Source organism: Pezoporus occidentalis, unplaced genomic scaffold (genome assembly GCF_034315485.1).
Source record: "Pezoporus occidentalis ecotype Australia unplaced genomic scaffold, CSIRO_AGI_Poc_V1 ctg22, whole genome shotgun sequence".
Lineage (NCBI taxonomy): Eukaryota > Metazoa > Chordata > Aves > Psittaciformes > Psittacidae > Pezoporus > Pezoporus occidentalis.
This window is the reverse complement of record NW_026914072.1, coordinates 1,789,131-1,813,264: the sequence shown is the minus strand read 5'-3', so window position 1 is coordinate 1,813,264 and position 24,134 is coordinate 1,789,131. Positions and strand designations below refer to the sequence as shown.

The window sequence follows — 24,134 nt, the reverse complement described above, 5'->3', positions numbered from 1 at the left end:
CTTGTAAATAGCATGTAACTGGAGGTGATACTAGATTATACTCTAGAAACACCTTACAGTTTGAGCAATCTTGATGAGCTGTGCTCTCTGGCACTTGGAATAAGCAATCTATTTTAAGTAGTCTTGATGGCATTTCAAAAGCACAGACAAAAAACATTTGGGAATGGAAAACAATTACCCCAATTCCCCCTCTGGAAAAAGCAAAAAAGAAAAAGTGCCTACACGACTGTATAAAACCCCCATGTATTTAAATACACTTCTAGCACTCAACTGTTAAAAATATAAATGAAATAGACTAATAGGTTAAAAATCAGGTTTAGGTGCCGAGCTGTTACAAAGAGTAGTGCACTTTGCATTTGGACAGTGTTAAAACAATGTTTTTAATGTGGATGCTAGTGCAGAAACTGGAGATTAAACACAAAGAGACGCAGACAGCTACCACATGCAGGAAAACGAGGTTACAGGCACAGCAGCACCAGGCGCTCACCCATCACCGCGGGGAGGAGGAAGGGACAGGCATAGCAACCACAAGCCCAAAAGCAGAAAAGCGCATACCTTCAGCTTGGAATGAAAATCACGAGATTTCCTTCTGGCAAGAACCTGAATGTGACTAGACACCTGCAGGGTAGGGGAAGGGAGGAAACAAAGGAAAAGCCTGTAACCATGGAGATGAAAAGCCCCCTACAACTGGGCAAGCCAAACGTACCTTAATGGCGGCTTGAATTTCTCGAACTTTCTTTCTTGCTAAGACCTGTATGTGACTAGACACCTACATTGTTCAGGTTTATAGGGGGGAAAAAAAACAACAAACAAAAGAAAAACAAAAAGCAAATCAAATTTAAAACGTCTACTTAAAAAAAAAAACCAAAACAAAAACAACCCACAAAACTTTTCTGAAGGGAGGAAGTTATTTGCATCTTCAGTAAGCTCTGCTGTTAAAGATACCACATTCCCAGCCAGATACCAATCTCTTAGCACTGAGGCTTAACAATACAGGTCATCACTGCAGTGACTTGATTAAGAGGAAAAAAAGAGTAAAAAAAAACAAAGGTATACTCCACCAGGTTGTGCATTCAGCTACGAGACAGAAGACACAGTTCACAGTTGGACACAGCCCACGTGCTTTGGTACCAATCCCCTCTGTGGTCAGGCTCTGCGATCTCATGCGGGGAGCTCACAGGATTTCTACCGCATCTGCAGGGGATGCAGATGCCCTCTCTGACCATTTGCCACTAGGCTTGAGACATAACTTGGCACCAAGAAGTTTTATTCATTATTTATCGTGTTCTGCAGCTCCAATGAGGAGCCTCAGGCTGTATTTTGCCCCCACTTGAAATGCTTTAAATTCTGGTACAAATGATAAAATACTGACACAACATAGGTCCCTGAACCCGTGCTGGCTTCCTTAGTAATCCCAGCATCAAGTCTGCCCACAAAACACACACGTAAGTGGGGACCAGTAACTGACATCAACTTGAATGATGTCCAGGTTTGGCTCATTGTCATTACATTTTGGTAACAAACCTGTGTAAACCCAGTCCTGCACAAGACCAGTTATTGGCCATTGCCTCATGTTGTCTGTGCAGCTAAGGGTCTGGACCCAAATTCACATTTCTGATTACTCAGGCACATACTGAAATCCATTCTGTTGATGATGAGGTTTTAATGATGCTGCTGCAAGCATTGCCCGGCAGCACTCAGCATCCTACAGCCCTGTGCGTGAAAGTTTAAAACCTGCAGTTATGGTAACAACTGCTAAAGAGAAATCTCTTACTCCTGTTTGACCCAAGGCATACCATATCAGATGTTGCATATTTTTCCTAAGTTAGTTATAGGTCCTGTCTGGGAAAGAACAAAGCAAAAGAAAAGGAGAAACAAAGCTTGATTTCCTCCCTCTAGAAGACTATTCCATGACAATAGTAACAAAAAGCCTGTATTTTAGTAGGGAAACAAACAGTAATGCATAAATGAACACAGCCCCTGAAGGCCACCTTCAGACTTCTTCAGGAAGCAACACAGGAAATGGTTTGCAGTAATTCAGTTATACTATTGCTTGCTAAGCAATTTTGTAGTCAAGCATGTAGATGAAGTTTTCACACTCGTTCATTTGTTTTGCTTTCAGTAGGATATTAGTGGTGGTAAAGGTTATACAAAGAAGCACAATAGTAACATTAAATTGCTCAGTTGAAACTCAAAAGTAATGACGATCAAACTTTTCTAAACGCTTGATCTAAAGTGATTTATGAATCGCTATGGAGGGTTGTACAAGTATGGAGGCAGAACATATGTAAGACACCACAGCCTCCTTGGATTCACCACAGCTCTACCAACACATGCTGGCCAAGAATCTAGCCCCAAGGTCTGCAGTTTGACTCATGATGCAACTTTAATATCCCAGTGTAACTCCTGACTCTTGGAGCTCGCATGGGCATAGCAGGGCAGAACTTGGGAATTTGTCTTTTGCTTCAGATTTCTTTGCCAATCTTTCATTTGTTCCTTCTCCACTTGCTGCAGTTTCTTTCCTTTCTCATAATTTTTTCATCCCTTGTACATCTGTTTTCTTCCTGACTGACAAAGGATACCACCCACGGCAAAATATCACCCAGTTCAAAGTGCTTTAAATCCAAGCGCTGGCAGCTGGCCACCTTTGTGCATGCCGACTCAGCATCACCTTTTCCTGTACTACAAAATGCACGGAGCATGCAAGTGTATGAGCTTCTGCCTTCCCCTTTGTCACGTACATGGATGGGGTGAAGGGGAATTTTGCACCTGACGTTAGAGAAAGCAATGGGACTCTGTGATTTGCGAAGCATTTTAAACAGTGCAAAGGTTTAGTAACCACTGCGTGAACTACACGGAGTGTGTGCCTTCTGTGAGGCTGCTGATCACCATGGATATTATGAAGGATTTAGTTGTATAAGTTAATGGTCATGTAGTAATCATCTCAAAAAAACCCTTATGACTGGTTAGAGGTTTATTCCGACTCTTTGATGAATGAAATCTTATGGTGGTCACAGACCAGGTGCCTGAAGGCTCTTAGGGGATTTTTTTGTGTTATTTTTTCATCCCGTAGCAAATACTGCCCATGAACTGAGAGCATGATTATGATCAGTCCTGATAGCTATTTATTTATTTACCTCTCATATCCAGGGATCATAACCTCTATTATATAGGCAAATTATCTGGACTTTTATAAGTTACGTTATTCACCATCTTAAAATAACCATGATATTCTGCAATTGTCCTTATGAAGAAATAAGGCACAATGCTTCATGCTTCTGCTTCAATTTCTGTCACTTTTTCCCCCAAATACAGGGGATAATAGCTTCATGTATACATAGGTTAGTAAAAAAATTCATCCTCAAATTGCCACTGAAATGATGTGCAACATAAAGAAGCCACAGTTTTAAATATTTTCTAAACAACATGTATTTAATCTGAACAGTGAAGTCAATACATCATCTCATCAGAGCTGAAGCACAGACAGCCACTGCAGCCAAAAATGCCATGTTTTGTCATTCACTGACATGCATACTTCCCCACTGGGTTATTTTACCTGCTTCCTGGTCCGTGTCTTCCCTGTTCTAAGTTTGATGTATCTGGCTATCAATTCATTCCTACCTGAAACAAAGAAAATTAATGATAAGGGACAAGCAGCTTCACATAGATAAACACCATCAAAACACCACATTTAAACATGAGCTCCATGCATATGAGGCTTATGTTTTCTCACACCTACTCCACTTTTCCATTGCAAACTGTTTTTTCAATATTTCTCATTTTTCACCAGTATCTCTTTTCCCTCTCCTTAACAGACATTGTATGTGCCACACAAACTATGTAGAGGACTATGGGTTCGGTGTTTTCCTGATGAAATCCTGCAGCTGTTTGCAGGCACAGGGAAACCTCCTTGGCCAGTGCTGGCGCCCAGGATGGTCACTTGCTGGAGAACTCCCCATGCTGGAGCTCATACAAGGTCTGAGCTTCTGTGGCTTTGCTCCCGACTGCATGGGGTGGTGTTTGCCTTCCTTGCCCACCTGGACCCCTGGTGGGAGAAGCAGCTGCTCATAAGAAGGTTGTGTGCCACTTCAGCCAAAGCGCCAATCACCCAGATGCTATGGTTTTGCGTCAGCTTTTCTCCAAGTTTTAATTCTATGAGGAGGACAGCAAAATCTGCCCTTACTGTTGGGAAGCCCTCTGCCTCCTCCACTGACAGAAATCACTGCCTCAGTTCAGCAGGTTATCAATCACACCCTTAAACTCTACGCATAAGAGTGGTCACCCTGCGGTGTGCCTAAGTTCCTGCTGCAGTGGGGCTGATCAACACTGTGGTTTGTTATTCAGAGCTCTATTTCTCTTGGAAATGTATAGTATTTCCAAGTTTCTAAAGCAGCTATTTGACTCTTCTTCAGTCACACATTATGCTACCTAATACAAACTAATGTTTTCTTTCCAAATAATTTCCTTCCTAAATATTGCTGACATGGAAGATGACATAGTTTTATGTGGTACCCTGTTTATTTTCACTTCATATTATGTTACTTCTCCATAAGCTGTAATAACTTAAATATACTTGTTCAACAAGTACTAAGTTATTGAATTACTTGCATTCAGTACAGGGGATAAGCAGCCTGTGTGTAGAAAATGAGAAAACTGATTTAGCAGCAAGCTGAAAATGGGGAGGTTAAGAAAATAACTTGTCACCCACCAGGTTATTTTAAAATGGATGAGTACATAGCTGTGGAATGCAGAAAGTTATTATATCAGCCAGGGACTCAAACTCTTTCAGTCTGATGTTGTGGGGGAGAGACAGGTAAGTTTTGAAGTAGCCTGCCTATGTCTAAACAGCATTTTCTTGACTGGAAGACTGAACACAGTTAGTCAAACTAGACCTTCATTTTCCTCTTTTCTTCTGTCTCTCCCTTTGGGACTTATTTTATACCCTTTTTATCAAATGTCTCATGGCTCCTGTCTCTTAGGTGGATTGTTTGCTAAAACAGTACTAGAATATGAAATATCAACATGCTTTCTCAGATTCCCTGTTTCGGTCTGGACTGTGCGCCAGGTTTCCCACAACATGTCACAATAATGGGAATGTGAGGTTTGTAACTCTTCAGCAGGTCTCTCCAGGAAAAACTTTGAGAGGTACATTTTGTGTGAGCACTTATGCAAACAAGCAACATTTCTGCACACAAAGGGGGATTTCCATACACAAACAGAGGAGCAGCTAGTTATTACCTAATTTCACGCAAAGACCTTGTCTTTTGGCTGGACAGAAGTTCTGCAGCCTGTCGTGCCCATTGCAATTTGCATTCACCCCATAAATACAAAAGCCTTGTGTTCATGGGGTGAAACTAGGGAATACTCGATTTCTGCATCTCGCTATTTTCATATTCTTTCTCATAATCCAACTGTTCACTTCAAATATGGAGATATTGTTTTCATTGTGGTGGCTGTCCCTGTCCTGGGTTCAGCAGTAGCAGTCATTTTTCTCCTTCTTAGTAGCTGGTGCAGTGCTGTGTTTTTGACTTTCAGCCTGGGAACAGCACTGATAACACCAATGTTTTTAGTTGCTGCTCAGTAATGTTTACTCTGACCAAGGACTTCCTGAGTCTCATGCTCTGCCAGGGAGGAGGGGAAGCCAGGAGGAAGCAGAGACAGGACACCTGACCCAAACTGACCAAAGAGGTATTCCATACCACAGCACATCATGCCCACTATATAAACTGGGGGCAGTTACCTAGAAAGGCTAGATCGCTGTTCGGGTTGGGCTGGGTATTGGTTGGCAGGTGGTGAGTGATTGTATTCTCTTCCCTTGTTATTTCCCTTATCATTATTGCTATCGGTGGTAGCAGCAGTGGTTTGTGTTATACCTTAGTTACTGGACTGTTCTTATCTCAACCCATGGGAGTTACATTCTTTCAACTCTACTCCCCATCCCTCCAGGAGCAGGGGAAGGAAGGAGGGGGGAGCGGGGGAGAAGTGAGTGAGCAGCTGCGTGGTTCTGAGTTACTGGCTGGGCTTAAACCACAACACCCTCTATCACCTTCTGCAGCAACAGCAGCTACCTCACAGTGCCAGGATGGCAGCTTCACTTGCAGGTGTTGGGCATGGACAGAAACAGAGCTGCTCTACTCTTCATTTATAGTAGATGGAAAAGTTCTACAGTGGAAAAACATTATACAGTTTGGGAAAAGGAACCAAGGAGAGGTTGGAAGCCTGAGGCCACAGCAATGAGAAGGGAAAGGAAAGGTATACAATGAAGTACGTGATACTAAATGTGGTTTGCACAAGAGTTTTACAAAACCTTCTTGTTTGATATTTTCTATGCTTCTGCAGTGTCCCCCTAATGAATACCGGGCTAGCAGAAAGTGGAGGTGCACAAAAACTAAAAGAAAATCAGGAAGATGAATTTTACCACCTGCCAACATGGAGCCCAAAGGGGCGTTAGCCTGCAACAGCAAGCCTCTGAGATCTGGTCAGATTCATAGATAACCATATTCCTGCTGTCTTCAATACAGTAATTGGTATGAACATTTTCCTATTTCTGAAAGCACATTTTGGTTTAATTAGGGAATGTCCCCCCTCCTTCTTTGCATATCTCAAAGTATGTGCATACATTAAACACCCAGAGTAGGTTTTCTGGTGCAAAAAGCATTGCCAGGCTGTCTTCATTAGGAGCCAGTTGCTCTACAAGGTAATGTAAAAGATGTGTTTCCATCTCTCATCCCTCTGTCTACACTGAAGATATTTCAGATACATGGTCAAGCACAGGTCACTCCAGCCATCCCTTGCCAATTAAGCCAGTCCCATGCATCCCTCAGCTGTAGCTGAGGTTCTACAGTTTTCTTCCCAGTCATGAGAGCTAAAAACCTATTTTTGAAGGAAAGCTCAGATTCCCTGGTAGGCACTTGACAAGAAAAGTAGCTTTATAAAGAACATCAAGCACTGAAAGTCTAGACTGTATTATTCAAAATACCGGCCAAGTGCTATCTCTAGTTGAGCCCCAGTCCACCCATGAAGTGCTCTGGCTCAAACCAAGGTGGGGCTCTTTAGTCACTGTCTAGCCTGGCAGGGGTATGACTAACAAGATTGTGGTTTTGCAAAGTGATCGCTTCCCCTTAAGGTGAGGTCTATCTGAAGCCTTCCTGGAGAAGAGTCAAGAGGGTGGAATAGTCTGACTTTACCTAGAAGGAGGAGGAACTCTATAAGAAACCATGCAAAGTGGCCGAGACAACAACCTTATGTTTTCCTTACAGCCAAGTTTTCAACACAGCAAAGAAACTTGCAGCAGGTTTAACGAGAGCAGGAGATACTGTAGTCTCATGAAGCTCACTAGATACCTTCTGCCCAGACACAGTGATCTGAAAAGAAATAAATCCTGGTTTTGGACTACCAAAAGCCATAAACACAAAAAACAAGCACTGCCTAACATACAAGCTAGATGTCCCTGACTACAAGTTTACAGCCTTTCCGTTATCTACCGAAACTGGTGCTCTTCTTTACCAACCTCAACAGATACTAGCAGAAAAGATCTTATCTCCCAATCAGCTATGGCCCAGAGAAGATTTTAGAGAAAAAAAGGCTAAAACACCCTTTCCTGTTCTTGGGAATGAGAAAAGCTTTATACAAAATGAAGCTCAAGGAACTTCTTTAATTGCCCTTTAGAAACCTTAGGGTAAAAAACACTCATTAATAAATGGATCTGTTTTTCTCTAAGAAGAGCTCAGCTATGGAAATACTTTCCATACACATCCTCCCTCTCTCTCCCTCCCTGTCATATATCTCTGGGAAATTGCCTGGCAGAAGAGGTCAGGTTTATGAACTATAATGTTCAGCTCCTTCTTGTCATCCACTACAACAGTCTCTACTTTGAATGTTTCAATTCAGGTACCAAAGAGAGGCATGGGGAAGGGCACAATCAGATAAAACATCTTCACGTCACAAGAATATTTTCCAAGGGTTTTGAAAAGATCTGGAGAGGACCACAACAAATATTTTATATAGGCTTCTTCTTGTGTGTTTTGTTTGCTTGCTGGAGGGGGTTTATGTGTTTTGCTGTTTGGTTTTTTTTCCCTTTTAAATCCTTCTATCTGTCATGCTCTTCTTTACTGCCAGTGCAATTGCAAACTCTAGTTCTCCATCCACTGGTGCTGACATAGAGGCACTGTACACAACAGAACATAGAATCATAGAATCGTTAGGGTTGGAAAGGACCTTAAGATCATCTAGTTCCAACCCGCCTGCCGTGGGCAGGGACACCTTACACTAAATCATATCACCCAAGGCCTTGTCCAACCTGGCCTTGAACATCTTTAATCGTGGCAGAAAGTAAAATGGGGGTTCAGCTAGGAAACATCTGACTGGGCCCCAAGGGCAGCCCTGCTTCTGCCAAGCAACGGGATACAGGCTTCCTCACCTTCCCAAAATACTGCCATATCCTTGAGGAGTATCACCCTAAACAAGGGGGTGTGTGGTGATCCTGGACACCTCGCAGGCAGCGTGGAGGGCTGACATTTCTGCCCTTGTTCAAAATAAGTAGAAGCAGCTGCAAAGCTGCAGAGAGGCTGCTCCCACCCGCTTCTCCTCAGGGAAGGCAGTTGTTGCTCTTACAGAGGGGCCTTGTGCATGGAGGCCTCCCCCGCTAATGCTATTTCCAAAAACAGCCTAAGGCATCCAAGCATCAGCCCCCACGAAGGTCTGCAACAGGATCTCAGGTGCCACTGCTGCTGCTGAGGGTGGGTTTGGCCCCACTTGCCCAGCACAGGCAAGGCCCCCAGTATGAAAATCACCTCCTGAGTGAGGAGGCCATAACTGGCAACCCCTTCACATGCCACAAATGGCACCATCACCTCTGCACAGGAGCCACCAGGCCACCACAGGCAGCTCTACCAAGACATACATGAGCTGTGGACATATCCCCAGCCATGCCAGATCCCTTTCCCTTGGTCTCAGCCACAGGCATTGCTGCTCAAACCCAGTCCCCACTGGCAACAGGGCAGCAAGCCTGTGCATCGCAAGCCTGTGGAGCCACTGGCTGCATGGCAGGTGGGTGTCTTTATTTAGAACATTAATGACACAACTTAAACCCCTGCCCTCCCAGCTCCTAGTAATAGGCACTGTCTAAATGTGATAAAAATAGGCGAGTGTGGGAAACCAAGCTGGTTAGCAATTTGAAAATGGAGAGCTGATTTTTAAAAGTTTTCATACTCCGCAAAATAATTCAAGTAATGATCAAGTAGAAAAGTTCACTCTTTTCAGATAGTGGCTTACTGTGAATTCCCCCAAGTTCTAAGAGACTCTGGCTCGACACAGGTATTTTGCCTCTTGAGTGCAAAGCCTAGGGACAGACCAGCACCAAACTATTTACCTCCTGCTCATGGCAAAGCTTTTCAGCTGGTTATGGTAAACTCCATCCTTGGCTGCCTCTGCTTGAAGGTGCTACAACAGCCTGGTGATTGCAAAGTGTTGCACGTGTGCCCAGGGGCCAAATTTGGAGAGCTAAGGGGAATTTTGCTTGGTGAGGAGCCTGCTGATGAGCTCGCTGCACCTCAGGCTCTCCCAAGACAGCTCCTGTGAGTGGCACTGAGCCCGTTGTCTCACTGCTGAGCATGGGCCGGATCCAGATCCCACCCGACATTGCAGGGTCCGCATGCGGCCATCGTCTGCAGGGACATGCTTGGTTTGAACACTTTCGTCCATCAGAAGGTGGCCATGGGGCCCTTGGGCAGCTGGGCTCGCGGTCTGCAGAGGAAGGGCTGCTGTGCTGCAGCGCTCAGCCCTGGTGCTCTTCTGCTGCGCTTTGCCAGCAGAATATCCGGCTTTGGGAGAGTTCGCCTAAAATTTGCCAGTGCCGGTTTCCGAAGCTGCTTTACAGCTAAATTGGCTAACAAAAAAGCCTCTTGTAGATAAAAGAGCTCTGCAAGTCAACAACTGGCTAAGCAGTTTAAACCCCTAAGTAAGGCATCCTCTATTTAAACGTTATAGGCAAATCTAATTTAAGCTTTTAAAAATATTATGGGCAGGTGTTTAAGTCGTGCGCACACTGGGCTTGCGAGGGCTGCCGAGGGGGCTGGGCGGCGCTTCCCAGGCGGGCAGCATTTTGTTCAGACAAGCTTTCTGCAGAAGGCCACGTGACAGAGGCCAAATAAACAGCATCTGGGGATTTTCAATTACAGACCTTCACCCAGCATGCCTGCACTGTAATCTCTACCAGATGAGGCTCAGGCCTCACTATTTTCAATAATTCACACACTGTGTACACATAACATGACAATAAGGGCATTCATGCAACCGCCTGATTCGCACATCAAAGCTCCCAAATGGCCAGCTGTAAGCATGCTTACTGCTGAATAATTCATTCTTTTCACAGGCTTGAAAAAACGCTCAGCGGGAGTTGGCAAGCTTGTGTTCTTTCCTGTGTGGTATGCTAAACTCAAATTTTGAAAGAGGTACAGCCCCACTAAAAAAGAGTCAGAGATCCAACTATTTAAATGTGCATTTGCGAGCTTTTGGATGGCTGCTTACAAAAGAAAAAGGGGGGGAAAAAAGGAAGCTCTAGGTTTCCAAGTGGGTAGCGGAGATAAGATGCAGTAGCCTACATGTTTGCTGGGGCAGGTGTTTAATAGAAATAAAATTGTTAAACTGTTTTCCAGATGGTAAAATGTTTTTTACACATATTATTCCTCGCCAAATATCATACAGGTACCAGAGGTATAATAGTTAACAAGTTCAGCAAACTCAAAATCTCCACATACTCAGCACATATTTTTCTACTATATAACAAAGAGCGCTTTTAGTTAAGACTAACACATACGAAAAAGGCAAACACAGAAACACCAGAGCTAATTCTGCAACTCCTATTTAGTGTTCGCACAGATATGGGTTGAATACTAATTTCTAGATGATATTTTAACAACTCCAAATTTGCAGCTGTGTCTCTGAACATTTATTTAGCTTGCAACCGGTGAGTGTTCCAGGTTTTGAAAGTACTTTGGCTTTACACAACAAAGGCATCATTTCCTTAAGAAAAAAAAGAGGGGGGGGGGGGGGGGGGGAGAGAAGGGTCTGCTTCATAATATCAAGTTTTCTTGACTGTCAATCAACGCCAGAACCAGCAGGATCAACTAGTCGTGACCTCTCCTTATAGCAAACACATGCTGCTTACCAGCTGTGGACTGTGTTTTTTACACCCTTTTCTCTATCATTCAGAATGGCTTCCTCCTAATCACAATAATCCCAAAAGTGCTAAAACATATCAATCGTCCTTTAAGCCCTGCCTACAAAAGGCCAGCCGTCCAGCCTTTATGGGCTTGTCCAACAGCAGCTGATACTTCATTCAACTACAAATCCAATTTAGCAGTTACAAGAGGTTTAGCATCACTGGAAAAATATTGGTGTTGATCCTGCACTCTTAAGTCAGCAAATATTCCTTTGCCGTATTGTTTAGCTTTTTCTACCGTATTTACACTTCTTCTGGATTTCCCTGAATGACTTCAGCAACAGCATTTAACCTCTGAACTGGTAATATTTACAGTTAATCAAATAGTGATTTTTAAAATATGTTTACCGCAATTACAGAAACATAAATCCATTTGTATTCCCACTGTTACAATCCTGAAAAAAACCCTCAACAAACCCAGAAACAAAACCAAGCCCAACCAACAACCCTAAAAACAAATACAGTAATTTCATTCAAAACCATAGAGCACACTTTATGCACTAGTTATGCAGGATGTTATTTATTGTAGCCCTTTGGGCAAGATCATGGCAATTCTTTCACTTACGTATTTTTAATTGCCAAGTGAGCCAGTGCAAACAATCCCTTGATCCCCCTCCACTTTTTTCTTCTTTTTTTTTTTTAATCTCTTTAAGCAGGAATATATGTAATGCCTTAAAGTAAAGAGGGGAGAGCCTACCTAGGGAATTTACTATTCCCTAGTCCAAATCTGCAAATGTGTGGAAGCACTCCATTTTAGCCAGCCTTTAATAATGGAAATATAAGGCAGCAGATAAGTCCTCCAGCCCCATGGAAGAGAACGGGAGCTGCTTTTCACTTGATCTGTAATGAAAATAATCAGCCTCAAACCTGCATCGAGCACAGGATTCCCATCTCTCTGCATGGACGCTTGTCAGAGGGCCAGGGCCACCTAGCTCACCCACAGCCAAGGGCACAGGTCCCCACACAGCTCCCCAGGGAAAGGGAAGGGGGCAAAAAAATACACCAGAGTGTCTTAGGGAGCTTGTTGCTTGACTCTGCATCAAATCTTTCCAGAGCTAAGGCTCTGCCTCTAAATTTGGGTAGGAAACATGCACAAAAGTGGCCATTCCAAGACAGGTCCAGGAAGAGACAAAGACTGGAGGGTTCCTAAAATGGTTTGTAAGCACTGCCCTAGTGGTGTGTGTGTGTGTGTGTGTGTGTGTGTGTGTGTGTGTGTGTGTGTATTCAGACACACATACAAGATTACAATAAGCCACTTAAGTATTATTATACACAAATTAACTGCCTGCAAAGTATACTGTAACTGGGTTGCCCAAGAGGACAGAGAAGAGATCCAAGAAACAAAATAACTGAAATAATCCCTTTGGATGCTAATAAGGAAACAATTACAATGACTCATTGAAGTTATATCATAATGATACTTCCAAAGAAAAGAATGTTTTGTGTGTTGTATTAAAAACAACAACAATAAAATGATCCCAGATTGAAGTAATACCACAATTTAATTTACACAGCAAAAGGGAAATGACCGAATAATAGCACGGAAAGATATTCTCCTCATGTGAAGTCTTAATCTTTCAGTTTTATCCCTGCTTCACTTTTAAAGAGAGCAACAAAAAAGACCCATAGACACATCTGGTTCAAAAGTCTTCATTGACACTAATGCAATGCATTGGGTTGTGTTTGGCAGGTCTTCATACTGGGAAGTATTCCACATAAGCAATGTTTACTAATTTTCTTCTGAGTTTTTAAAAACACAGGCAGAACGTATTTCAAAGAGAGAGAAGTGATCCAGAGATCTCACTGAATATTCATTAATTAATATTTTGTCAGTATCAGTTGTCTCAACAAAAGAAGGTTTTACAATTTACTTTAAGCTCAATTTAATTAAAATCTAAATGTTACAAAAATATGGATTTTTTTTTGCTGCCATGTAATCGTATTCTTTTCTACTTACTCTAAACTGTGTTTTACTGCAACCAAAAATGCATTTCAAAACAAACAGCAATTTTTAGGCTTCAGAGTAGACAAAGAAATCCCCATAGGGAAAAAAAAAAAATCCCCAAACTTGACCTTTGCCATCTCTCTGGATCAGCTACAGATGTTTAATAGATTATACAAATACCTAGATGTCCTTAATCTGACATTCTTCTTTTTTCCCCCTGCTAGGAGCGGAACTCTCAGTAACCTATCTGTGAAGATCCCCGTGTGCCTTCCACGTGCATATGTAATTGCTGTGTTGTTTTCCAAGGTAGTTGCAATTTTTCAGCAACATGAGCAGTTCAGAAAGGAGAAGACTCTTGCCCAGTGTTACTGATGAAGTCTGATTTGGACAGGAATCCTTCAAATACACAGACAATGGGCTGGCTGACCTGCCATGCATGATGGATGAGTTAAGGGGATTAAAACCACTATTTGCATTAGAATAGATAAAAATTAGCAAAATAGAATTTCTCAGTAGGTGGCTTCAGTTCTGTTTGTTCTCTTAGGAAAAATGAAGTTCATTTTTAAAGGAATTACGATTGTTTAAGTAACGCTTATTTGCAGAGGAGAAATTCTGGATACTAACTTGCGTTCTGTTGTTTATTCCTTAAGGCATCCACTTCAATTATCACTACAACAGTATCCTTTTTCCTCCATGTTTAATATTAAAACAGTACAAAACTACAATGTTCTAGGCATTTTAGACTGTATGTATTACCTGTTTCTAAGCTGCATATGCCCCAGAAAGTGTTCTGAGTTCAGAAAAAGATGATCAAAAAGCCCCAAAAATTGCTTTAAATTGGGTGTAGATGTAGAGGTTCTGAGTACAAGCTTGTGACTCAGGAACTGTAAAAGGCAGGTGCTTGAAATACTGCAAGCTTCTTTTGACTAGATTCATATTGCATACAGTGATTGTACTTAAAAGACTCAGAAATGGCTGCACAAAGTAACATAATGAAAGACTCGCCTTACAGAATATTGTTTATAAAATATAACTTTGAAAGAAATCCGTATGTGCACACAAGTAGGCAAACAGATGTAGAAACTCCAGAACCATCCATGGATGATCTCCCCCCACTCCTGCAGAGAGCAACCAAGATTTGTCTGTCAAACAGGAATTGTAGAAGTAATGGAGGTTGCCCTCTTTGCAAGGCTCACACATCCAATTTGCAGACAGCAAGCAACCTCCAGGAAATCCAGCACGTTTTAAAACACCTGTGTGTGCTGCCAAATGTTTTTTAACTCCTCGCTTGTTTGAAGGGTGGACTGCAGTCAGACTGGTGATATATTCCACTATGCCCTATAGCAACATTAATAGAAAGCAAAGCTGAGGCACTGGGGAGGTAAATTTCTTCCACTGATGACATTACAAACTGGAAAAGCTGTGACATGATTTCTCAGCTCAGCATTTACTATAATGAGATTTTAAGAGAGCAGGTCACTTCTCTCGCTCAGTGATGGGGCCTCTGGACAGATCCAGAGGCTGTTTAAAACAGGTGGATGTCAGAGCCAGCAGCCAGGGATGGGGTCCCACCATACAGCTCCCAGGGAGGGAGCATTGCATTCATCTGCAGGCGAGGGAGGACCCCGTCAGCTGCTTTCATTTTCAGCTCCACAGACCCTGCACTGGCATTTCATACAGCTCTTTGCAAAAACTGTTTATTTAGCTTATGAATTATTTGGTGTCTGTGTCCCATGCAGTTAAGATGCTTTATTTTCACAGCAGGTGCAAAGAGGTATTTAAATTTGCATTATGTCCAGGGTATTTGGACTTGGTTTGTGTTAGATGACAGCTTCTGACAGCAGATGGGCCAAGTGGAGAAACGTTTGACCAGCATATGAGAGAGCTTGGGATACATCCAACACTAACCTTGGTTTCCAAGTTATTTCACAAGCACAAAGTAACATTTTGTGGAGATTTTATAGCTAACAATGTCATTCTAGCTACAGTACAATAAGTATTTTGCTCCATTTACGAACCCACAAGAGAGACCCACAACACACTTGAGCTACAGGAGAAGTCATTTCTTGCAAACCCAGTTTCACAGCATGCTGAAAATTGGGACTCTTCACTGTTTTTTTTTTTTTTTTCAACCCAAAGAAAGACTTGTCCATACTCCCAGATGTGACATGAACCTGTTCAGATCAGTTACCCGTTCCTGCCCCCCTGCTGGCCCCATATGGGTCTCCAATGTCCCAGCTAAAGTGGAGAACAATACCCCTGCACTTGTGAAGGACAACAGCCCATGAGGAGAAAAAGAAACCTGAAATGTCATCCTGAACTCAGATATGAGAACACAACAGGCTGATAAAGAACAGAAGATACCACTGCTTATTTTGAAGCTTAGCTACAAGAGACAGCAATGAAGAGCTGAGTAACCAAGTAATACTGCACCATAAGATATTTTGTTAAAATTTGGAAGTGTTCCTCATAACCTATTCATCAGAGTGAAAAATGCCTGTTTGACTCTTCCCTGCCCCTCTGCCCCAGGCTCTGCAGTCTCCAACTACTCCAGCAGTCCATGGTACCTCCCAAGCAGTGTAAATAAAATGTTGCTGATTTTGTTATCCTTGAAAACATCCATTTGTGCCCTTAAAAATCTGCAGAATTGTCTTAGAGAATCATAAGAAAATTTTGCTTCACATATCCACCAAATGCATCAGAGTCCTAATATTTGTAATTCTTGTTATAAACTATTTTACCTAAATTAGTTGCTCTGGATGATGGGAGGGCTCTTTTAAAAATAATTTTTAAGGGGTAGGACATGCCATAGAACCAAAAGAAAAATTAGTTATTTATAATCTTTTTACCACTTATTTGTTTCTAGAGTAAATCAATACCTTCTTTTGCTTCCCAGCTCATGCCTTCACTTTACTTAACATTTATGCAAAAAGCGTACCTTTGGAAACCTTCTCTTTGTTTGCTTTGGATAAACGAGTAATGGAGTGCAGACACAATTTCATGTGCAATTCTTAATCCCACTTTATTTGGGCCTGATGCAGTAGGAGAGAAACTTTACAGTTGGGTTGTTTTGTGGCTGAGCACTGTTGACATGGGACTGGAAGAGGAGGCTGGGCTTCCAAGCTGCAGCTCTCCTGTGTTTCCTTGTTGAGTCCCCTAAACTCCCTTCAGTTTTTGCTCGTTATAGAGGCTAGTTCTCTAAAAACTGTGAGAAAAAGGTGTGTGAAAGATCAGTTCCACTTTGTACCTGACGTGCTTTCCCTCTGCCTGTGTCCATGCAGCACAGTTATACTGAATAGCCACAGTGCCTTCTAGTTCTGACAGCAACAATGGACATTTCATGAGGAGCAGAAGGACTTTGCTTCACAGCTCCAGCACACCTTGCTGGGTGCCGTGGGCCCAGGGCTGGCATTAGGACAAGGACAGGGGGAAGATGTTCCAGCACAGTCCCCCCAGCTAACATCACTAGACCCTTGACGGGTACACTGGCAGGAGCTGTGAGTATGGCAAGTTCATGTAACAAAGAAGGAAAGTTTAAATACACAGAGATCTGGAATTGCTTTCAACATTCATTTATGTCACTTTGTGATTTCTCCTACCAAGCTCCTAGTTGAATTTATCAACTGTTCAGTCTAACCTGCTGATATGGTAATCTGTAGTCTCTGGTGCTTAAAATGATTTCTTTTTTCTTTGAATGACGGCTCTTTAAGCACTTTTCTCTCCCCTCTTTCGATGCATTCTCTCCCCTTCCACCTCTCTCCTCTCACCTCTCTCCCCATCCTCTCTTCTTAAACAGTAAGGGCAAGTAACACCAATCCTTCCTCTTCCTCGGTTGTTTCCAGGATAACCTTCCATCCCACACTGGATCAGCTTGAAAGATCACTGCCCTTCTGCCCAATCCATCTCAGACTCTACCCTAATGAACAGGCTGTCACATGCCATGGGAAGGTTATTTTGCTGGTGTTACTTCCTAATAGACAAAACCCTGAGCAAGACTCCTGCGTCTTATTTCTAACTTGGCCAGTGGCCGGCTGGATGCATCTTGACACATAGAGAACTGCAGTGTTGAGTGAGGGAGTGGTCCTGAGCCTCACCGGCCCGCAACTGAGACCAAATAATGAAAAAGGGCTTTGAAGTGTTAAATACTGTATAGCTGGTTTCAGCCTTCTGACAACTGGTATGAATTCAGATGAGATCCTTGGCAAAAGGGTATTTCAGATGAGTGGCAATGCAATCAGCATCCCCCTTCCTAATCCACAAGTTTCTGCCTATGCAAGCACAGAAACAGTCATCTCGTGCTTTGCCAAAACACAGGCAGTGTACAGAGTACTATACTGTACCTAACTTCTGCCAAGTCCACCTGGCACCAAATTTCTTAAGTTTTACAAACCTCCAAGCACTCTGTGATATTGTCATCTTTTAATAGCATATGTATTGATCATGAAGGTATTTTCACTGAGTCAACTGGCAAATCCATCCTCAACCTGGCAATCACACCACTATCAACATTTTAGCACACGCTAGGTTTTTGCTATTAAAAGGCATACAGAAATGGTCATTGGGTCCTCCAAAGAAATTCCATGATATCAGGCACCACTGTAACATATGCACAAAGAGATTAAGTTAGTGCTGCAGAGATTTATACAGAGTGCTTGAAAGAGAGACATTCCTTTCATCTTCTGTGAGATGAATATGAATGTATCAGTACTCAGCCCTCCAGACACTAAATTGAGCCATAGGCTGATTTTCCATAAGAAGTAGTGGAATTGTTAGCCTTAGGTTAACAGTTGGACTCAATGATCTTAAGGATCTTTTCCAATCTAAATGATTCTATGATTCTGTGACATAAGAACAAGAAGTAAAAATATACTTACTTACCTCAGAGGCTCACAAATGTTTATATGAAGCTATTAAAAAGCTGAGACTTAAAACAACACATTCATTTAAAACAAAATTAAAGGTTATTCCTGGTATGGCTAATGCAGTTACATGTTTTCTGTTGGGGGAAATTTATAGCCACATTATTGCTGTCAAGGAGGGTAGTGAGCCACAAGGTTTTCCAGATGCCATGTGTGAAGTTTCTCATTTCCCCTACTATACTAAAGTACATTATCACCCAAACACAAACAAGCTTTAAAAAATATCTATCATTAAAACACATGTGGCCCTTTGCCTGGACTTAAGACATTTGGTTTTTTTCCTTTCTTTTCCTTGATTTCTAAGCCAGATGGGAGACTGAGCTGCAGCATTCCCCAGGGGCCCAACACTGATCATACTGATGTCAACAGCAATACTTCAGGCTGCACCCCTACTGCACACTGCACCATGTCAATGAGAAAACCCAGCTCTACCAAACAGTAACATTTCACTTGTTGAAAGTCAACCAGAGGAGTGGAAGAATTGCTGCTACAATATTTCTTGGAATAGATATGAATGTGAAAACAGAGATTTAAAAGGAACACAGAAGGTAAAAGGAAAACCACGTTCAAGTTCCTCCTGTACCTGTAAATACAACTTGCCCCACCAGCAGACAGCTGAGGTACCTGTCCTGCTGTATGGACATCAGTGAGCAGCAGACAGCTTCCTGCACAGGAGACCAGCCCCACATCTAGCAGTGGGTTTGCAGAGATGACAACCCCATGCCAGAAGGACATTCAAAGGCAAAAGGCCACTTTCAGGACAGCTTCTGAAAGCCTGAAGCAGAACTATCTCTCCTATGGCGTCTCGGATTGCTGTACACACAGGCATGAGGATTTCAAGTGGGAACAGGTGCAAAAGAATGCCTTGAAGTTAATGACTTTTTCCAACTCTCAATAGGAGAATTAAAGCTAGAAAATCTTACAAGTGAACTTCTGTTCCCAACTGCATTTGTTGTAAAAAAAAAGGGAAACACAGAATTTATGCAAAGGTCCAGCACAGTGGTGCTAAAAGAGGTGGAACCATCAGGATGCTCTATAGTCCCCATCATTTATTTTTTTTTATTTACAGTGAAAGCCACAGCCTCAAAGTACGTGTCTTGTTAAATGGTGTTAACTTGAATCCTTTTTTGAATATGAAAACTAAATGGGAGATGTTGAATCCAAAGCAGAGCTGTCCCTTCCAGCTCACATCTAGAAGCACACCAGAAACAAGATCCTGAGTGGGAGGAAGAAAAACAGTTTTGCTCAGAATCCAGAATGAAACAGAAAATCAATTAAGGAAATGGGGACATGCTGGCATCCCTCACTCCAGATGGAGAACTTCCGCACTTCTACAGGACCACAGGCACAAAGTGGCACCCGTTTCTGAGGTATACTTAGCAGAATGAAGGCTGAGGAGAGCACTGTAACAATGCCAACCAAAATTATTGTATGCCAGTTTTATCACATCAGCTTTTGTCCATTATCTGAAGTAATGGTTTCCATGTCTTCAGATCTTTCTAATTGTCATCCCGAAGAGAAGTATATACAACATAAGCTTCAGATATCAAAAGGACACTCTTAAAAGCATTAAAGCAAATCCCTGAAACTGTGTTCTCTTAATCACATCAGACATGTGGCCTGCAGGTACGGTGCAGCATTTCTGAAAGAAACATAGAGGCGAGTAACAAAAATGGTCCCTCAGAAACTCTCATGCTTCACATTAATACTTCCCCAGAGCCACTGCTGCAAAGACCTGAAGACTCAAGTGCATAGTGCACATGTTTGATGAAACAGAAAACAGCCAATGCAATTATTTCCATAAACTTAAGTCAATACGGACAAACCCCTTTCCAAATCTATACAGGGCCTTGCTGTAGTGTCATGACTGAAACTGAACTGCCTGAGTCTTTGCAAACTCACTTCTAGCTGAAGAAACTCATACATGGTGCCTACCACACCTGTCAGTGCTTGATACTCCAGTCTTGTTAAAAGCCAAATCTATTGAAAACAAGTGTCATTACAGTGTTTTGAAAACTATAACCTTGGCTGCTTCTTCATCTTTCCATTTCCACTAGATTAATTAAAGACTTCAATTAGAATGTAAGCCAATTTGCACAAGTTTTTAAAATTCAGTAACTCAGATCTTTCCATCCTAATGTTTATTTTCTATTGCAGCATCTGCCCTTAGAGCAGGCTTTTGTTTGCCCATTCTTACCTGGACAAAGGGCTCTTTTTTATTCTCCAGATTACAAAAAAAAAGTGAAGATATCAGACCTTTCTATGTGTGTAAGTCTTTCAAGAGTGTAGCTAAGCTCTAAAACTTAGTTCACAAACTTTCGTGCCTGAATTGTTTGCTGATCTTCTGAGCACTGGAAATTCTTTGACTCGTGCATCTGAGAAAGTGCATCTCCACAGAAATCAGACCTCAGTTCATCTTCTTTCTGTACCTTCGTGAGCAAGACCTCTAAAGGTTCCTGCCTGTCTACCAAAAGACAGGTGTAAATATTCAGGTATTTGCACAAGAGAGAATGCAGTCAGACTCATCTACGCCTACTAGGCAGGTCCTTGGTGGTGTATGTGCACACAATGCACAGGGGAGGGATGGGACCATGCTTTGGCAGGATTAAGATCTCTCACCTGAGTCTCTGCTTTTGCTGAAGAGCTGCCAACTGTCATCTTCTGCCCATAGTCCATCCTGCCAGTGATGGCTCTTAAATTAAGAGTTGTCCTTGCATTGCTGCCAACATTAGGTCTGAGCAGGTATGTACTTCTGAGAGCAGCAGAATCAAGGAGCCTTGGTTTCCTATGGCTCTGGGTCCCAATAATGAACCAGTGCCTCACCTCCCAGGGACTATGCTCAGCCTTTCCCCAGCAAGATGCTCTCTCCCACCTACCCACTCTCCTTGTTTTTCAAGGAACTTCGATTATGCTTCCTAAAGAGCATCACCCTCCATTTTGGTTAACACTGAGCAAAGAATTTGCAGAAGCGATGGGAGAATTGACAGACAGACATTTGTGGACTGTTTTGGAGATGTGGAAGAAAGAAAAGTTCGAGAGTTTTGTTTCACTGTATTCAAATTTGAAGTTCAGCTGCTTGCAACATAATTGCAAACTATGGTTAGAGAAAACTCATCTCGGCCATCTTAATCCTCTATCCTGGTAGCAGGCAGTAAAGATCACAGGAAAAGACCAAGAGACTAAAGCGATCAAGGTGTTTTCCCCTTCAAAAAGATTTTATCTTCTGAACTTCTAGTTTCATGGGTGTGCTTGAGTAGGGAAGATAACGGAAATTTGGAATAAAGCTCTTTATGGCAGAGACAATAGTGAACAAAAATAACAATTACAATCCCAGTTCCTACATCTGTTGTTTTGTTTGGTTTTTTTTTGTATGTAGTTGATGGTTCACATACTCAACACATATCTCTTACTAAACTTGTCTTAAGACAGTTTAGGATTAAGTAGAAATTATTAATATTTTACAATGCCAAAATGTTTATGGGTGAAGAGGCTGAGATAGTAAAACTGTTGATCTTATAACGTTAAATAAATATTTGTCTGGCTTTAGGGATAAGTAAATTTCACCAAGTTATGGCAACTATATAATTCATTCTAATTTGAGAATCTTAAACCCAGTGCAATTTATACAAATTAGGCAAACTTAATCCCTGTGCTTAAACCCCCTCAAGGTCAATCGTGTTCCTTGGAATTTGAAAGGTTTCATTAAGGTTGTTGTCAGTGGCATCTTAAGGTGTTTCTATATAACGAAGAGCTTGATTTTAAACACAGGGGATTTTAAACTGCTGTCATAAAATAAAATACACTTTTAAAAGTTCTACTTTCTTTCATATAAATCTCTTTTCTTTTCCTAAAATGTGGGAAGTAAAACCATTTAGCATTCAATATTGGCCTGAGTAGAAATCGTTCACCTGAAAGTTCAGCATTGCTTTCTACAACATAAAATCCAATACATCCAATAACAGATTACATTAAGTTTGACCTAAGCAGTGTTCCCTACCCAGAAATAACATCCTCTGCACAAAACTGGTATTTTGAAAGATCATAATCTTAAAACGACCTATGGAAATACAGGTCTTCTTGTATTCCCAAGAAGATTCCTCTAAACCAAAGGATGGTACATGCTTGCATCTGATAAGGTAGAAATACCTATGTAGGAATGGGCCTCAAGTATAAGCATACAACACACAACAAAGAAACTACACTACCTCACCTAGGAAAAGTCTCATTTGAATGTAGTTCAGTTGATAGGAACAGAAAAGTTCCAGAAGACTTTCTTTCCCATTTTTCCTTTATCAACCTGCTCAACCTGAAACACAAATGCAGGTTTCAGTTAAATAAAAAATAAAAAAATACCAGCATGCTGAAGGCATCTGAGAGAGCAGTAAATTACTAGTAGATTGGAAAGATTGATTTGTGAAAAAGTTACAACAAAGTGGAGACATTGCAATCAGAGTGAATATGGTGTAAAGTCTGAGTCTCCCAGCAGTCTCTGAATGCCCTCAATTTCCACTAGCAGACTGAAATCAGTGGGAGCTCAGGACATTCAACAATTCATAAAAATTAAAGCAGGGCAATGACTGATTTTATTGTTTGCTCTTGGCAGTACCCTCTGAGAGCTAGACACTGAAGGAATGCATGATCTATGTTGTGACAACTTAACAATTTAGACAGATTTAAGCAAAAAGGATAGAGTAGTGAAAAGGCGTGTAACAAGTGAATAAAGTGATCAAAGCTGATGATGGCTGGCATTATTAATACAGCAACCTCTGTGTTAGGGGTAGAGACTATTCCCAAACAAGCACAACCTGTTATTGACAGACTAATTTCCTACAAATCACTGTAAAAGTGCTTCTCGTGTGCTTCAGAAGGCTGTAAGCTAGAGGGCTGTGAGTACTGTATGTGGAGAGGTTAGCAGGCCAGCTCTAGCACGACACTGTACTCATGAAGTTAGCACAAAGTAGGACATACCCACTGCAGTGGGAGTGAAAGAAGCTGTTAAACACAGGTGGAGAGAGCAGCACACTGAGCTGGGGGCTGCTTTGTGGGCACAGTCAAGAGTGCTGCAGTCTGCAGCATGAAGGATGACATCTGAGTCGCATCAAGACAGAAGAGAAGCAGAAAGGACATCTGAGTTGCATGAACACAGAAGAGAAGCGGGATTTTTTTTGAGCTGATATGTGAGAATATACACAGAGGAATAACCTTTACAAAGCAGAAGTTTAAATATTAAGTAAGAAAATATCTTCAAGATTTAAAAAAAGCTCCAAAGAAATGTTCCATGTTGAGACACTAAAAACTAAATTGGGCAATTTTCTTTCAGTATGACCTAAAAATCTACATCTATAACAGAGTACCCAGTGATAGGCACACTATAAACCACACAACAGGCCTGCAACACAAATATCCCTGAACCTGCTCAAACTTAAAAAACCCTACGTTACCAGTATTTGGTAACTACAGTAGCAGTATAGTAAGGTTTAGTAAGGAGCAGGGAGTTGGACTCCAAGATCCTTATGGGTCCCTTCCAACTCCAGATATTCTGTGTTTCTATGACTTTTTTCATTTACATTTCTCTAAATGTGAAGAGTTTAGTAGCCACACCCAGAAGGCACTCCTTGCTTGTCTTTCTGGTTTTCTTACAGAGATAAGGAAAGAACAAGGTGACAAATAACTGGATTTCTCTTCAAGAATGTCTGTGGCTAGTTAGTGTTGTATTGATGTCACTCTTCTTGTTCATCTCACTTCTTCTAACAAATCGCACTCTTTATTTGAGCATAGACTCTGCATTTCTTATACACTGGGACATGCCAAATACTTCCACAAGTCATCTCCTTTTCTTTGAGGGAAAAATAAAATAAGGACCTACTGTAAATGCAAGCAGCTGTCCCACCTTTAACTTCCTCCTAACACTTAACACCAGGCTTAACATTTTACCCTATAAACACACAGAAGCTGAAACACCACAAGCAGCCCTTCCATCTATCTACTTCACTTTACACATTAAACCACGATTCAAACAGAGTCCATTAAGGCATCTAAATGTGACTTA

The 24,134-nt window shown here is 41.8% G+C and overlaps 1 protein-coding gene across 8 annotated transcripts in view; it reads right to left on the bottom strand.

The window, feature by feature from the left end:
- Nucleotides 1-24,134, bottom strand: part of TEAD1 (TEA domain transcription factor 1) — a 165,078-nt gene that overhangs the window by 44,896 nt on the left and 96,048 nt on the right. For 5 of the 8 annotated variants that reach the window (XM_062620189.1, XM_062620196.1, XM_062620190.1 and 2 more), the window contains 3 exons: nucleotides 3,557-3,621; nucleotides 707-769; nucleotides 556-618 (listed from right to left, as the gene is read on the bottom strand). In XM_062620189.1, coding sequence (XP_062476173.1) covers nucleotides 556-618; nucleotides 707-769; nucleotides 3,557-3,621 — 191 coding nt within the window. The remainder of the gene's footprint in view (nucleotides 1-555; nucleotides 619-706; nucleotides 770-3,556; nucleotides 3,622-24,134) is intronic. The other 3 variants (XM_062620194.1, XM_062620197.1, XM_062620193.1) reach the window with 2 other exon arrangements.